Below are 16811 nucleotides of genomic sequence, written 5' to 3' on the forward strand. Positions count from 1 at the left end.
TAAGAAAACCCATCACTTATTTTTGCTTTTAAAAACCCCCAAATTCGAACCGTAAGCTAACCTACGGTGAGGAAACTCCAATCGAACCAACCGTAGGTAGAAGTTACGGTATGGAAGTATGATTTTTTCAAACTGTATTTTGTGATTTTAGCTATATAGGTTTAGTAGTTAACTAATTTTAGTACACATGGGAACAAATTTATGGGGAAATAACGGAAAATTGGTAAAAAGAAAAATAGAAATCTATTATAGGGGCTCCAAACATTGGGTTTTGAGGGCTCACAAAATCGGGTTATGAAATAGTAATCAACAAAACCCCATATCCAGCTATTTTTTGTAATGGCTAAAATACCCTCCATGAATTATAAAATTAAATTTATCATTTTCTCCTTCTCTATTTATTCATAAATCATGATGAAGATGATGATCATAATTTCATCATGATGAAACTATGATCATATAAAAATAACCAAATCTATTATCTTCTCCTTTCATTCATAAATCATGATGAAGATGATGATCATAAAAAAAAAACTATCATTCTTCTTTCTCTCTTCTTCTTCTCCCTCGCGATGAAGATCACGATCATAAAAAGAAAAAATTAAGAAAACCCATCACTTATTTTTGCTTTTGAAAACCCCCAAATTCGAACCGTAAGCTAACCTACGGTGAGGAAACTCCAATCGAACCAACCGTAGGTAGAAGTTACGGTATGGAAGTATGATTTTTTCAAACTGTAGGATTTTTGAACCCAGAATATACGCTTTGGAAGTTAAGAACTCTAAACCGTAGATGACCTACGGTGGGGAAATCAAACCGTAGGCACTGTCTACGGTTGGTAAACCAAACCATAGGTATTGTCTATGGTTGGAAAAATTCATACTTCCAAACCGTATAAAGTCCTGAAACTATTTTTTCAAAAATTAATTCGATCAATTCCGCCTATCCATGCATTAAAACCAATGAAAAGATATGGGTTTTTTTGATTTTTACCTTATTAAAGTCACTGCGGGTGGGTTAAGTGGTGTTAATCCATAATGAATTATTTAAGAATTGACAATTAATCAAAGAAATAGGCGATGGAGGTGATGGGGAAGAAGAAAATTGAAGAGTTAAAAGGAGAGAAATGAAAAAAAAAAAGTTTTAGGTTTCAATATTTAATAGGTTAAGGGTATTTTAGTATTTTTATCTTATGAATTGGGTCTCCTTATCTTATTGTAGGATATTTGAATCCTTATGAGCCCTCAAAACTCTTTTCTTGGAGCCCCTACAATAAGTTTCAAAAAATATATGATTTAGTATTTTTCTCTTAATTATGGGTAGGTTTTCTGTATAATAAAGAATGAAGAAGATTAAACGGGTAAAAAGCTCCATGTATTACTAGAAAATTCAAGTATATGATCTAATTCAAAAAATATAAAAAAAGAAGAGAAAGTGACCCTCCGATAGCATGTTTGTTATACAATGCAGTAATGAAGTTTTCGCAAATTCATATATTTATGGTTTTAAATGCAAAACATGTTAAAATTGAACAAGTATTTCAACGTGTTCACAACTTAAAATATACTTAAGGAAAGGTAAAAAAAAATTGAGACCTTCGGCCACCTAGCCAAATTTAGATCATGACAGTCAACATATAAATTTGTCCCCCTAACCAAAACTTCTGACCCTGTCCCTGACGACTGTTACGAATCTTCAAAACGTTTTTTACACTAATCTGGCATAGGGGACCGACTCTGTATGTACTCAGTTGATTATGACATGAATATCGTCGACCAAATGTAAGCATAGTGTTTCCATTTTTCTGTTATTCGGATGCGGAAATAACTGTTGCAGGATTAAGTCCTATTTAAAAGGGATGGGGTATCTTCTTTTGCTTTTACATCTAGTACTCCGATGATTGCATGATTATTAGGCTCACTTGTGCCGAAAAAGAGCTTGTTGTTACAGGGATCAGCTTAGATGGGGTATTTAAGATGTTTTTGTGGAGTTTGTTGCTTGATTTCGCCTGCAGAAATTCTGATACTTGAGATGTTGTAGCAGTGTTTCATCATTTTCTCTAATGCTTGCAAATTTTGTGGGATTTAGCCGGTGGTTGAGAATTGGAGTTTTGGTTAAACTCTACCTTGCATAAACTTGTTCCTAAAGTTTAGGTATTTGGGGGTCAAGTTAGGAAAACTTGTTTCCAAAGTAAAGTTTTCCTTAACGGGCAAGTTTGTGTCTCTATATATAGGACTAGAATTCTAGGTTTGTTAAAATCCAACCTAGAAGAGTGGTAGATCCTTGTGCTTAGGATTTTCGTCTCTTTGGTAGGGAGGGTCGTGTGCTACCGTGAAGGTCAATATCGGTGTGAGAGAAAAACTTGTAGAGAGAGGATTTTGGTGTTCTAGGGTTTGGGGTTTGGGGCTTTGTCCGAAACCAGGTTTCTAGTGTTTCCATGTTTCTCCTCTGTTACTAGCGTCTGTGAAGACGGTGTAGAAGAGAAGACACTAGGACTGTTTGGCGAATGTTAGAGAGTTGGTTTCTATGGTTTCTTCAATGGTGTTCTCGGGTATGTCTTGTTAAGTCTTTGGTTCTTGTCTTGGGGTTGCGGAAAGAGCATATAATGGTCTTTGATGTTAATGGAAGTTTTTCTGGTGGTGTTGGCCGTGGATGTAGCCTGTAAAGGTGAACCATGTATATCTTGTGTATGTGTTTCTTTATCTTCTGTCTCTCTCTTATTATCTCTTCCATATTTGGTTCAAATCACCAACTGTCCTTTGTGATTTTGTGATTCCGCTGCGGCCGGGATACCAATTTTCCCAACAAATTTTGCAGGCGGGTTATGAGTCGAGGAGGAGATTCTGGTTAACTGAATCGTGGAGGTACAAGGTACAGTGTTGATACAGGCTCCTTTCAAGTCAGACCCTACATAGAAGCACCAATGAAAGATGAATAGTCCCACATGGAGGAAGAAGCAATACTCTACTCGAAATGCTTTTTAAACAATACTTCTGCGTCAACTTCAGATTCACGGAGCCGTTCGGTAAGCACGGAGCGAACTATTCTTTCGCCTTTTACTAAAGAATACCGTGTGCTTGCCGCTCATAAGCGGCATACGCCTATTTTTGAAGGGATTTCTCTTTTCTAAGAGAAACCTAACGTAACTTAAAACCAAATGTTTTCTGTTCTGAGTAATCTTTTTCTCAGCCTAAAGATGATGCTGCTGGAGCGTCTCTAATAGTGGAAACTATACTTAGTCCTATGCAATTTCGATAGTCTGATGTTTATTTATTTGGGATTTCATTGTTTATGAGGTATCCTCCTTGAGTTTGCTTTATGGTTTAATTTAGAAAAAGGACTCTTAACAAAAACTGCAGTTGCTAATCGTAGATGCAGATCAAGTGCCACCGCTTTTTTTTGCCTTTATAGAGTATTTGGACTTGCATACATAATTGTATAGTAAGGAAAATAACAACACGAATTGTGAACTGTAGATGTAGATCAAATGCAGCTGTTTTTTTAACCTACCGACTTAGATAAAAGTGTATGGAAAGGAATAAACGGATGATTCATATGTAATACACAACTGTATATATGTCTACCAGTTAGCATGATTTTGGACGTGTTTAAAGAATTAGCATTATATATAATAAAGAAGTTCTCTTTATGCAGAAACTGGGTTTAGACCCTACAAAAGAAACCATTATTCACACTGCAACAGCAAAATACGGAGAGTTCTTGTTAGCGACTGCATCTGGTGATATACAAGTTCATGAAATTCCAATACATCAGTCAAAAATTCCTGCTTATACTCTTGGTGCTATGATGCCAAGCCTGAGACTCTATGCCGTTCATAGTAAGGCGGTGCGAGAACTTGGTACTCCTCATGGTAGTTCTCACGCACGTAGCAAGTGGATCAAAGAATATACTTATGAAAATTTCAAGGTGTGTTGATCATTAGTCACTGATCTTTTTCCTTGATTCACCTTTCAAACACTTCTCAAGATTTTAAGAATCATTGAATAAGGAGCTTATGACCTTTTTTTACATTTCACTACAGATATCATTTCTGCATGCTGAGGTATTGCTTGATAAGCTATGCAACTCTTTGGCCCAGGAAGAGATTGAAGTCGTAAAAAGGCTTTATCGTCCTGCTATGAGACTTAAAATGGACTTCTTTAATTCTCGACAGTCTGCCCTGATCATCCCAGTATATACAAAGCTTGATCCTAAGGAACATCTGATGCTATTTGCTGATTTTGACTTTACATGTACTGATCTGGGTTCTTTGGGAATTTTAAAAAACATTGCAATAGTGACTGCTCAAAAAGCCGATCAGCTACTGCAGGGTCAGGATAGAGACAAACCTTCTCATATTACATCAACAGATTTGAAGAATACTTGGGAGCTTCTTTCCCAGCAGTCTACTCTCGAGTATGATAAGTGTATAAAGAAAATTATGCTCGGTGAAAAAGGTATGATCAGACATTTTAATCTTGGATTTACATGTTAAAGTTATCTAGGACATTTTAAGTTGTTTGTAAACCGAGAGAAAGCAAGTGTTACTGCTTAGATTTCTAAAGCACTCAAATCTCAACCTTGTGTCTTCTTTTATTTTTCGTTGCAGCTCTTAGTTTTAATTATGACGTACTCCAGTCACTCCACAGTGCCCTTGTAGAGCTCTCATCTTCTGAGGGACAAGCGGTTTCAAGAATATTTGATTATGGTGTACTGAAAGCCATAAACTTGGAGGACATAAAGCAAGCTGGCAAGTATATGATACTTAAAAATGGTTGTATGAATTTTTTCAAGAAGGTGAACAAGCTCGATGTATCAACCCTATTGTCTGGATTCAGAAATGCTTAAAAATGGATAGATATAGCTTCAGTACAACAACAAACTGTATTTCAGTTTGTTCCACAAGGAGGAAGAACCAAGACTCTACTCAGAAATGCTTTGAACATAAGCAACACTCGGACATCAGTTTAAGATTCACGGAGTCGTGCGGTAATCACAAAGCGAACGATTCTTTCGCCTTTTACTAAAGAATACCATGTGCTTGCCGCAGTAAAGCGGCATACGCCTATTTTTGAAGGGATTTCTCTTTTCTAAGAGAAACCCAACATGACTTAAAAACCAAATATTTTCTGTTCTTAGTAACCTTTTGCTCAATCTCAGCCTTAAGGTAGCGCTTGGGTCCTATTCTGGTGTAATTTTAGTTTATACAGAATCTCTCATTGACTTGAGAGTCACAAAATAGAACTTGATGGGGTGTCACATTTTGCTGTAACCTGAGACAAATGCCTGACAAAGAGAAGCAACAAGAATTCAACTAATGATGAGCAACCTCGATAAAGAAAAAAAGAAACATATCTGAATCTGCAATGAAAACCAAAACTTACGGTTTGCACTATTAAATCCATCGAGTCTTTTCCAGTAAACATGATTCAGTTTAGGGAATATAGTTTGCAGTATTAAATCCATGATCTCGTCATGGGTAATGGTGTCCCATCCTGACGTCCTATGCAATTTTGATGGTCTGATGTCTATTTGGGATTCATTGTTTACGAGGAATCCTCCTTGAGTTCGCTTGCTTTATGGTCCAACTGTAGCTTTGAAAGTACTTGTGCAGTTTATTTCCTACTTTTCTGCTCAACATTGTCCCAAATTGACAAGGATTGTTAAACTCTGCGAGCAAAAAACCAGTGCCATAATAATGAGCTTATTATTTGGTTGTTATGGGTTTAATCCATTTTGACTGCAAAATTGGTAATAGTATTTGAACTAACCTGATCCACCAAGGATTTGTGGATACAGCGATTGCTGTACTTGGTCTTTGTTGGTTTAACTTGATCAAAATGCAGTATTCAAGGTGCTAACATGTAATAACCAAAACCACCAATGTTTGGTTTGTGACTAAATCGGACATACAAAACTCAGAAGTCAGAACCCATAATGTTTGACAAAACTCTGTTGTACCAATGGAACATATGATTCAACTGACATTTAAATTCTTTGTATAAAATTGGCAGGGGCCGCGCGGACGCGTTCCCCCTCAGGAACAAATTATGACGTAGACTCTCCCTCAGTGGGGAGATCTTAAGCGAGCGCCCTTCCAAAGTGCAATGGAAGTCGCTAACCTAGGCTATGACCTTCATGATCATCATAGACCCCGTCCAGGTAAGTATGATTTCCAGTTGCAAGTCAGGTTCTTCTTATAGGACGTCTTCTTTCTTTTTCTTTGCTATCTCCCTGATGTGGGATTATTATTGCCTTTCCACTACTCCAGTATGTTTCCCTCTACCTTGCAAATAATCTGGGATTGCTGCCTCTTTCCCTCTATAGCCTTCTAGGTCTTGCTGTTGTACAGGTGTTTCAAATGATCAATGGTATATGTAGTCTAGTGCACCTTCTCATGAAGTAGAATGCAGATTCACAATGGAGACATGAATTTCAAAGCAGATAAGTTCCAGAGGTTAACTAACAATGATTAAGATTTGAAGTGATTTTATGAATAAAACTATCCGCCTCTCTCCATGTATAATCCAAGTTTTGTACTGCTAGAATCAACTACCTTCACATACACAGCTGAAAATTCAGATTTAACAATAAAAATTAAGATTCCAAACTTTGAGCATGATCGTGAGCTTTACTACACACACTGAAGTCCAGTAGCTCACCTATAGGTTAATTTGATGATTAGCACCCTTTTAAATTGCAATGCTAATCACTAACTAGCGACGCTTCTTTCTTTTTCAGGTATACACAGTCGATTTTATTCTCTACGAGGTCATCCAGCAAGTTCATTGACACGAATACTAGCGACGCTTCGTGCCATTCGTAGCGAATGTCTTGCAGAAGTCAAGTAAGGCTTCGGATGATAAGGATGGGGATGGAAGTTATATTAGGTGGTATTACTTTGTTGAGTGACGAACTCACATGGTTCAAGAATGAAGCTTCAAAATGGGATGTTATGCTCCATGGTATTGCTCTTCAAGAGATAAACCAGAACCACTGCAGGTTTCTTGAGAGTTAGATGAGCACGGAAGTGGACTACACAGTTGCTATCACAGTCTTTTGGGCAATTGAAACAGTTTATCAAAAGAGTTGTTTCGCCTTTTTGCCTTGAAGATGGTTCAAAGACCCCAGCAGAGTTGATAGATACTTGTCAGCGAACAATGTGCTTTGTAAATTCTGCGGTCATAACTGTGCTTTGAATTGAAAGTTAAAATTCATTCTGCTGGTAGTGGTTGTTCTGCAGAGTATCCGCAGTGGCCTAAATTGGTAGGGGTACCTTTAAGATTAGAATTGGTGGGGGTGCGCCAGGCCTTTGCAGCAGTGCAACGCAGAGGCGACGCTAGAGAACCGCAGCAAGCTGCAAAAAAAATAATTTAATATCGGATGGCATATCAGATATTAAACTGATAAGAACAGATACTACACTTGATTTTAGCCAAAAGGCCGAGAAAGGCATGCTAAACCTCTTCTACAACTTCGCTTTTTATACTTCCCCATTTCCTTCTACCTCCTTAAAATTTGAAGATGTGGGACTAAATAGTAAGCTCGTCAGCTTGGATAAAGATGAGCCCGTCAACTACATTTAGAGAACTCATACCTCAGATAGTAAAATCTCGCATCTAATATATATCTTGAATGCCAGAAAAATTACCGCCCGAATATACCATGGCCATATCAAACAAATAACTCATCTGATATTCTCTAAGATTTTTGGAATATTCCAACAAACCCTGTGCATTGAAATCTACTATATCCATATTTAATACCCTTATCTAGCAACTACCTTTCATTGTTTGCGGCAACTTGGCAAGTAGGCAGATAAGAGAGATGATCATACAAAGAGCTAACATCTGTCTATTTATAGCCACACCCAAACACATAACATTCACATTGTCAATGCAAAAAAAAGAAATATTCATACATTAAATGGATCTACTGAAGCAACAATGTTTTTATCTGGTGATGATGATGAGTTTGGGAGCGTTAGCGTGTGAATGTTCTTCCCATCTCCAGGAAAAAAACGGAATTTACAGGACAAATCATGTGAATGTGTCTAATGAGATATCACAAAGCGTGATCCTGAATATTAACTGCAGATCAATTCAGGATGATCTTGGGAGACATGCATTGTCTTATCAGCAGAATATTCATTGGCATTTCAAGATGGATTTGTTGGGCACAACATTGTTTTGGTGTGATATGTGGTGGAATGACGCAAGTGGAAAACTAGTGTCAGGTGAGTATGACCTGTACGACTTCGGAAGAGATTATAAGAGATGCCAAAACTATTGCCATTATCCTATCCGTCGAGACGGTGTTTATGCATGGTTTAGCAAAACTCAGGAATATCAATTGGTATATGAATGGCCTAAACCGGAAACAGAAGAGAAGGGAGGTGCTGTTGCTGCTTCTGCTCTACCTGCCTCGAGGAAGAACTTAGTTAGTAAGAGATCAGCTGATTCGAAATCAAAATGATAGTTCGTTATTCTACAAAAATGCTCAGTATGGCTTTTCTTTTCAACGTTTTCTACTAAGGTCAAGGTGCTTTTACTTTGTAGTCAATTAGGTGAATAATTAGTGTGGTTTCTGGGTATGCAAGATCTCCTTGTATTTGCTCCAATAAAAATGTTCAATTTAATGGACTACAATAGTCATTATGTGCCTCTATTAATTAGCTTCTCCCTGCCATAAGATCATTATTTTTTGGTTTAGCAATTGTTCATAATTCTGGCTCCTATTATGAGTGGCAATTTCCTTTGGACTGTATTGCAACCTGAGACCGCACAAGGCATATTTGAGAACTTCAACGACTTCCCTTCTGCTGCAGCTCAGTTTGGACACGAATCATATAACATCAGGTTACAGAAACTTCATTCTTTTGCAGTTTACACTGACAACAATTTTTTCAACACGCCTGATGCACTGGTGGTTTGAACACACTTCCAGGATTAGAATTATTTGCTGTATGATGTTTGTCTTGGTCCATTCTGGGTTTGTAGACTTACAAAAGGTTTGCTTAATTACTTTATAGTGCAACTTTCAAACAAGAAACTTAAGATAGCCCGAAGGAAAAAAAAAATCACTAGCATAGCAAAATGATTCAAAACCCTTTAAAAAATCAAAATAAGGATCAAGCATTGTGTGTTTGAATTACACTATAATATTACATCCGATGCACAAAGCAAAAGTGGAAGCAAGAAAAGAAAATCAGAATGCCATCAGCAGATTGGGCTTGTGGACCTGCAGATATTTACTTTTCCGGACCCCTAGATGTTTACTTCTCCACTCTATTCGAGCCCTGACGGTGTCTCCATGGCTCTTTTTAGCATACTTGCTCACCTGCTTCGGTTTAGCAGTAATCTTGTTTCCTGCTGCCTTTTCTTGTCTTTCCTCACAATGTAATTTCCTTTTAGCAGCTTCAACTTTGGGCTCCTGAACTACATCAGCTTGTTTTTCCTGAACTTGATAAGAAAGGTTCTTATACATATTGGTGCCTGGTATCTTTCTCACCTTAAGCCTGAGAATACATCTTTCTTTAGGTTCTTTTTGTTGTTTCAAATCAACAACAACAGCTGGTTCAACATCTCTCATCAGTGAATCATCTTCAAAATCACTCCCAAATAAACTATTATACAAATAACGTTTTCGATCAAGCAACTGCAACTCACCCCCCTCTGCCATGATTTTACTAAAAGAAGAAGCAAAAAGAATAGAGAGAATTCCTAGACTTATGAAATCTTTTGCTGCACCAGGCGTTCTCTGAAAATATTTTTTGTTATGTTTCTGGTTGAGAGCTTGGTATTTGTAGTGTTACTGAGGACGATATTTGGAAAGGCTTCTCGATCTTAGCTTGCGAGCATATGGTCTGGTTTCCTAATATAAGACGCTGAGTTTGACACCGGTATACCAGCCAGAGGTTTCAGAGTTCAGTCACAAACATAACCGTGTGAACTCACGCGGTTCGAGTTAGGATTAAATCGGGGTAAACCTGGTTCAAATCGTATGGTAATGGAGGTTAATTTTGTGGGTCTCACATTGATATGTAGGGCCTTCCCGCTTTCCTTTCTCAATTTCCTCTCTCTCCTTCTACTTCTTCTGCTCAAATTTCCTCTTTCTCTCTCGTGAGAATCTCCTTTGAAGAATCAGGTCTCAAATCTCTCTTACACATGATAATCTTTTGATTCTCTTATTTATTACAGTTTATTTTGATTTTTTTGTGTCGATTTCTGGTGAGAATTTGATGTAATTGTGTCAGGTGGAACTGCATTTAATGTTGTCGTTCCGGTTTCTGATGACGGAGGAAGTTAGATTGTTTCGTCTACTTGGTAATTTTAATTAACAGGTTAGATTTCTTCCAAATGATGTTCTGATGTTTGATTGAATTGAATCGATTGTTTTTGTTTAAAGATGATAGAAAGTGATTTTGTTTAGGTAGTCCAGCTGTTGGAGACATTGATTAGATCGAGTGTCAGATGAAAGCACTTCTGAAGCTCTTGCTGTGCCAGAATTGCTTGGACACCACTCTTACATCTTGATGGAGCACACGCTAAATCAGAATGGTAGTACAATCTAATTATAATTACGCTGTGTGTTTGTTTGGTTTGAAACTTGAATAATAATGTATGATGAGTAAAGACTTTATCCACCACTTGATGTCTATTCAATTTGATGATTAATGGTGTACGTTTTTCGCGACAGTTTTCTGTACGGGTTGAATTTCACTAAAGATATTTAAAGCTTGTGTACGGGTTGCTAGTGACCCATGTCACCCATACCTTGCTTTTCGGTTTTCTGTAAGGACCCTATAATTCAAGAGTAGTACATGCTTAATACTACCAAAAGATTTGCATGTTGAACTGCGCTCTTCTTCTTGGGTCATTGCCGGGAACTGACTTTTGTTATGCTTACAACATTGAAAGTTTTCTCTTTGCAGGTGCTCCAGTCTTTTAGATGCTGCAATATTCTTGTTTTCACGTGTTACAAATATTCCGCCGAAAGTCTCGTGCTCCCTGTGATATCCACAAATGACAGGTTTAAGTTGGGATATGATTTATGGGTATGGTTGTCGGCTAATGCTTTTCATCTCTTTTCATAAATGCTGGTGCAACATACTATAATTTTTCTGTTCCAAATAAGCAGTGAACATGTTTGTCGATTATGGTGATCATAGTTTTTTGTAACTGATCTCAAGTTTGTTTCCGGTATTGTAACATTTGTGTTTAGGATGGAACCAAAATACATGGGCAAAATCAAATATCGCACCTATTGGATCTATTCGACCTGTTGACAAGGTATTTCACAATTTTGTCAATAAGTTATCTTTCTTTCTTTCTTGCACTGTTGGCCTCAGCCTCAAGTTTATCGTTTTATCTGCCAGTATGCTTGATAGTACCATATGAAGCAGTACAATCATCTTTTGACTCGTAAAAAAACCCACTTTACGAACTTCGATTCATTGTTTCTTTCATGGTCATGGTTTTTATCTACTAAAACTTCTGTTTTTATGATTTCTTACCTAAAGAGACGGCTTGCAATATCCATCAATCAATATTGGGATAAATGCTGAAACATTGGAGTCTTAATTTGATACTAATGTTGCATATCCTGCATGACTTTTTGCATTAAGATATCAAAAGACATGATAAAAAGTAATGCAAAAAGTTGCTGAATTATGGTTTCAGTATAGTGGTGTTTTTTAGGTTGGCGACTGCATACTACATTTGGTTGATAGGCGATTTATCTTTGTTTATATTTATAATTCTGGAAGGGATTCCGTTTGGTATGCACATAAGCTATACTGTGTATATACTGTTAACATGGTATTTTTTGTATGTGTTGACACCTATTGCTGCTTATTTCTGTTGTTTTATTCTTATGGATAGAAAGGCTCTTCTGTTCCAGCATTGCCTTCAAGAATAAAGAGAATATTCTACATGTCAAGCCAGGGAAGAAACAAGGTTAGTGATTTTTATGGTTTTTGGTTGTTTGATATATTCATTTAGAGCTCTTATATTTTACGCAGATTAGTTGAGACTCACCAACTTCCTGTTAAATGTGCTAATCTAAATTTAAAATCTGTAGATAGAAATTTCACAAGAAAATAGAAAGGATTTCTGTCTTTTAGTATAACTGATAGGTAGTTACACTAAAAGACAGACATTATGACACAGAAAACCTTTTTCAATTGTAGAAAACATCCAACAATTCTTGTTAGGAATTTTCTTCTGAAAGCTGAGTATCATAGCTTCAAAGAATTCCTTCTTCCACGTTGTTTGCTTTAGAATGAGCTTCAGCTTGATAAGAGTCCTCTTCTTTACGAAGATGGTGTTGTAAACCTTCAAAATCATAGTTGTCTTCATCGTGCTTAAGTTTCTTCTTGTATTCATTCCAGATAGGAGAAGTCATGAGCTGAAAGATTTAAACGGATTTAGTATGAGCATATTGGGCATTTAGTATTGTTCTGATACAAAATGGTTTTCATTTTATTAAACGGTAAAGACAGTTATTTCAATAAAATCATAAATATAATTTAGCTGCCAGTTATTGTGCTATACTATGTCTTGCTTGATGATAAAGTGCTCTTTGTCAAGTTGTTCTTCAATTATTGATTTGGGTAGTAGAGTGCAGGTTTTTTTCTGACTATAATATTAATCCAAGGGCTGTTTTTTTATAAAGATTTTTTGAATTAAGCTGTTTTCTTGTTATATTCGGTTTGTTCTGAAGAAAACAACAATGTGGTCGTGCCGGAGTGGTTATCGGGCATGACTAGAAATCATGTGGGCTTTGCCCGCACAGGTTCAAATCCTGCCGACCACGTTTTCATTTTTCTTAAAACTCGTGAATTTTTGGTTTTTGCATACCGTGAAGGACATGAGCTATGAAAAAACAAGCTTGTTATAGGAGCGGCATTGTAATAGAACAAAAAGGGTCGTTACATGATAATTCAAGTGCCCCTTATCCATAAAAAACTGAAAATGACAAATTAACTCGTACATAGTTTAGTGTTGATAATCTAGCATAGTGTTAATGATTAAGTTTCACTTCAATTAACTTTAAATCAAAACAAAATCAGATTTTATAGTTTAAAAAAAAAAATCCATTTTTTTTACATTTTCAGAGTTAATTACGGTTGGAATTTTGCTCGTAACCAACCGTAAATCTTAGTTACGGTTCGTAAAAGATGAACTACCAACGGTAACTAGTTAAATTTGAAGAAAACCCAATCGTAAAACTAGTTACGGTCGGTAACTAAATGCTCGATACGAATCGTAACTCAGTTACGGTTGGTAACCAAATGCTCGATACCAACCGTAACTTGAAGAAAATTCTCAGATATAAGAACATACGGTTGGTAGTTGAACTATTACCAACCGTAACAACATCAAAATCTCCAGTTACGGTTCGTAATAGAGTTAAAATCAACCGTAACTCACATAAACCCAGAACTTCAATTTCAATTTCCATCTAAAACCCTAATTTTTGATAGAAATTAAACTTAAATCGAACAAAATAAACTAAACCCTAATTGGATTTTTCAAAACATACTTCATATAAGTCATTACACTACACTTGATTAATTTTCGAATCGTCGATTAATCGAAGACAATGAAATTTTGAGTTCTAATGGAGGTTACGGTTGATGGGAGAAGGAGAAGAAGACAGAAAACAATTTTCAATTTAGTTTAAAAAATAAGGAGGATAATTTAGTCAATTTACATCCCCTTCACTAAAGTGACGCTGCCGCCCCAATAACAAGCTTGTAAAAAACTAAAGTGACACTGCCGCCCCAATAACAAGCTTGTAAAAAAAAGAGCTCATAGCAGCACGTTCTCTTCATCTTCAGAGTGATCTGAAAGTTATGGGAACCCTATCCACATCGTGCTTATTATGTCATTGCCTGATGGACACATTGCTCCTAGTGATATTTAAACAAAGAAATTTATCCTAACCGATGAATGTGGGACTATAGAATTTAAGACTGAATCTTTTGAAGTTCTATATATGTAATGACTCAAGTCTTTCTGATTGTTTTATTGTTGATCTACTTTAAGATATATAGTATCCTTTGAAACTCTTTAAGATTTCATGAAGCAAGAAAAGGAGGATTAAAGAAGAAATTTGATTAAACCTAAATGGAATTTATTGGGAAGTTGCGGGTTCAAGATTTGCAATCAAAACCTGTTAGTGGCCGAACATGGACTGATATTGGATTGTTAAACTAAAAGTTTCAAGGATAAACCAGTTTTCGGCCGTGTCTGAATCTGAACGCCCCCGTCCTGTTGGTAAAAGTATTGGGATTCTTAGTTTTCACTATTCAGTGTGTTCTTAGTGTTGCACGGAGTGAAGCTATATCGAGAAAGCTCTGCAGGCTGGAGAACAACTTGTTCGCGTTACCCAGGAAACAAGTTTAAGCTTTATGGCTTTAGATGTGTGCACACCTGCTAACCAAGCAATTTTACGCATTCAATGTCAAATTGAACATAGATTTAGGCAGTTTTTGTTTTCTGAAAGATTTCTTTGGAATCCATACACCAAAATCTTGGAATCCAAAATTGCAGTTGGATTGGAGCGAGTATGTGGTTTATACAACATGCATAAAACTTGGCTTTTCCCTCGCGAGCATCAAAGGTTCACTCCCTAGTTTGTTTTCTTCTTTTTCCATATTTCCACTCCCATTTGAACTACTGTCTTTCTTTATTAATACGTAATGTAATGACCATAGCCTAGTTGAGAATTTTTCAATGATCCGCATGAGACTCTCATATTGTTATGGACAAAATTTGGTTTGGAAATTTCTATAAAAAGAAGTTATCTTTTAAGTAAAATTTATGGACAAAATCTGGTCTGAAAATTTCTTTCAACTGAAGTTATCTTTTATTAGCCAAAATAACTAATAATCTAAGATAAAATCATGCATTTGAACTCTTATAAATAACAATCAGATACATTAATTGCCGACAATAGAGAGAGATAACTTAGTGCCTGGGATAGACAGACAGAACAGAGAGTGGGAGAAAGAGAGATGGCACGGAGCGTGAATAAATTCGGTGTCGTACTCTCTGTTTTTTATCAAACCGCTGCGCATTGCTGAAAAATTAGTTTCAACAATAAAATCTAAGATTCTGAACTTTTAACTTGATTGCGAGCAAAGAATGAGTCCATCAGCTACCGGCAAAGAATGAGGCAGTATGATAAAGGACGTGTCATGGATATCCAGCGGTTAAGCCAATCATTAGCCAAGAATTCTAGGAAGGCACTTCTTTTGAAGTGCTGCACACAGTACATGCTCGGATTGTAAGCTGTGGTTCATCTAGCAAGTTCATTGACAGAAATAATTCTCCTGAGCTTATCTAGCAAGTTAAGCTATGATTTATCTAGCAAGTTCATTTAGAGAAATAATTCCACTATCTAGCAAGTTAAGCGACGCACAATTCATTCACACATGAGAAATTGCAGTGTAGTCCGTGAAGTTTAAAGAAGATTTGTCGGGGGTTGCGCCAGCCAATTGCAGTAGTCAAAATATTTAAAGATGCAGTAGTGCACAACACACTGCACCAGTCACTAGCAGTAGTCAAAATTTTAAAGATTAGAATTGGTGGGGGTGCGCCAGGCCTTTGCAGCAGTGCAACGCAGAGGCGACGCGTGAGAACCCCAGCAGCAAGCTGCTGTGATGGGAACTCCCCCATGAAAAAAATTAATTTAATATCATGTGAGCCGATGGCTCACATATCAGATATTAAACTGATAAGAACAGATACTACACTTGATCTTAGCCAAAAGGCCGAGAAAGGTATGAGTATTCCCTTCTACAACTTGGCTTTCTATACTACCTCGATTCCTGTCACCTTCTGAATACTGGAAGATGTGGGACTATAGGCTACTTTAGGTTTAGGCAAGGTACAGCTCTTAAAGCTAGTGAACAGACAGAAAGAACGCTTATTCTACAAACTTAACATCCATATTCACCCCTAAAATACACAGATTGAGGAAATGCTATGCAAACGTGAAGCCTGAACAACAACAAACATTCATCTCCCTGGAGTAGCAAAAGGACTTGATGAGGATGACTTCTTTGCCATGCGAGTAAATGCCAACATAGTTATTAAATCTCTTTGAGATCCATGCTCGCAAGGACAGATCGAACTACGGTTTGATAGGTTTGTGCACTCAAGACATCTCCAAACTACATATTCATAAGGTAATATCTTGCCAGATTAGAATTTTCTTACCATTTCCCAAGAGCAGCAGATAAATTTCCTAACACTTTTCAAGTTCCATGTAATGTTCTTCTTACCTGCAGCATATAGAGGAGAAGAATTCTTATAGTACTTAGCTTTTAAAGAAGAGAATCGGGACCAAAGATTGTTGCTGGCAGTACATATCTTCCAAGCTGATTTTGCAAGTAATGCATGATTAAAACAACTAATATCCCTGAAGTTGAGACCACCATCAGAAGTATCCTTGCGTAGACTAGACCAAGAAGTCATGAACAAATGATAAGAATTTCAACAGGAACAGCACAAAATATGAAAAATACGACAAGGGTGGTGTGCTCACAAGCAATCGCATGAACCACCCAAATAATCTCAAATCAAACATTCTCAATATTATTTCCTATGTCTATGCCGGCCCTTTGTCTGGGTATTCTGAGTCTTAAATCCCAGTTTAAGAGGCGCCTTACCCCTTTTATTGGGTAATCCCCGCCTTCGCAACTTCTCCCACCAATGCCGTTCCTTAGCAGTAACTTTTTCCTTACCTGTTACTGCTCTTTCTGTCTGACGCCAGATGACGACGGCTTAGATTTCAAAAAC

At 36.9% G+C, this 16811-nt stretch overlaps 2 protein-coding genes, 1 long non-coding RNA gene, 5 other non-coding genes and 1 pseudogene across 9 annotated transcripts; 6 read left to right on the forward strand and 3 right to left on the reverse strand.

Annotated features, from left to right (window-relative positions):
• Positions 1 to 2828: 2828 nt before the first annotated feature.
• Positions 2829 to 5063, forward strand: LOC113302615 (bifunctional TH2 protein, mitochondrial-like). Its single transcript, XM_026551559.1, has 4 exons — positions 2829 to 3025; positions 3655 to 3927; positions 4043 to 4457; positions 4610 to 5063. The coding sequence occupies exons 1-4, from the start codon at positions 2945 to 2947 to the stop codon at positions 4846 to 4848; spliced, it is 1008 nt and encodes a 335-aa protein (XP_026407344.1). The 5' UTR covers positions 2829 to 2944; the 3' UTR covers positions 4849 to 5063.
• Positions 3017 to 3137, forward strand: LOC113307013. Its single transcript, XR_003338983.1, has one exon. It is a non-coding gene; the product is annotated as a U5 spliceosomal RNA (small nuclear RNA).
• Positions 4981 to 5101, forward strand: LOC113307020. Its single transcript, XR_003338989.1, has one exon. It is a non-coding gene; the product is annotated as a U5 spliceosomal RNA (small nuclear RNA).
• A 909-nt stretch (positions 5102 to 6010) lies between these two features.
• On the reverse strand, positions 6011 to 6170 carry LOC113307040. Its single transcript, XR_003339007.1, has one exon. It is a non-coding gene; the product is annotated as a U1 spliceosomal RNA (small nuclear RNA).
• A 698-nt stretch (positions 6171 to 6868) lies between these two features.
• On the forward strand, positions 6869 to 8475 carry LOC113306244 (S-protein homolog 24-like). The gene is made up of 2 exons (XM_026555203.1): positions 6869 to 7002; positions 8097 to 8475. Exons 1-2 carry the CDS (start codon positions 6869 to 6871, stop codon positions 8473 to 8475), a joined length of 513 nt encoding a protein of 170 aa, XP_026410988.1.
• Positions 7295 to 7456, reverse strand: LOC113307356 (annotated as a pseudogene).
• A 1495-nt stretch (positions 8476 to 9970) lies between the features above and the next one.
• On the forward strand, positions 9971 to 12652 carry LOC113301397. Of its 2 annotated transcripts, XR_003336264.1 has the most exons (8): positions 9971 to 10146; positions 10256 to 10342; positions 10432 to 10559; positions 10699 to 10793; positions 10934 to 11056; positions 11224 to 11291; positions 11883 to 11957; positions 12392 to 12652. It is a non-coding gene; the product is annotated as an uncharacterized LOC113301397 (long non-coding RNA). The 2 variants fall into 2 exon arrangements; XR_003336263.1 differs by lacking the exon at positions 10699 to 10793.
• Positions 12653 to 12734: 82 nt separating this feature from the next.
• TRNAS-AGA lies at positions 12735 to 12816 on the forward strand. Its single transcript has one exon. It is a non-coding gene; the product is annotated as a tRNA-Ser (tRNA).
• Positions 12817 to 15596: 2780 nt separating this feature from the next.
• Positions 15597 to 15794, reverse strand: LOC113307120. Its single transcript, XR_003339042.1, has one exon. It is a non-coding gene; the product is annotated as a U2 spliceosomal RNA (small nuclear RNA).
• Between the last annotated feature and the right edge of the window lie 1017 nt (positions 15795 to 16811).

Source organism: Papaver somniferum, chromosome 8, assembly GCF_003573695.1.
Source record: "Papaver somniferum cultivar HN1 chromosome 8, ASM357369v1, whole genome shotgun sequence".
Classification (NCBI taxonomy): domain Eukaryota; kingdom Viridiplantae; phylum Streptophyta; class Magnoliopsida; order Ranunculales; family Papaveraceae; genus Papaver; species Papaver somniferum.

Bases quoted from the DNA above. Each gene is read 5' to 3' on its own strand.
- LOC113302615 (XM_026551559.1), top strand. From the start codon at position 2,945: ATGGAGGAAGAAGCAATACTCTACTCGAAATGCTTTTTAAACAATACT. The intron at 3,928-4,042 runs GTGTGTTGATCA...ATTTCACTACAG, and splicing joins ATACTTATGAAAATTTCAAG to ATATCATTTCTGCATGCTGA. The intron at 4,458-4,609 runs GTATGATCAGAC...TTTTCGTTGCAG, and splicing joins AATTATGCTCGGTGAAAAAG to CTCTTAGTTTTAATTATGAC.
- LOC113306244 (XM_026555203.1), top strand. From the start codon at position 6,869: ATGGGGATGGAAGTTATATTAGGTGGTATTACTTTGTTGAGTGACGAA. The intron at 7,003-8,096 runs GTTTCTTGAGAG...TATTAACTGCAG, and splicing joins ATAAACCAGAACCACTGCAG to ATCAATTCAGGATGATCTTG.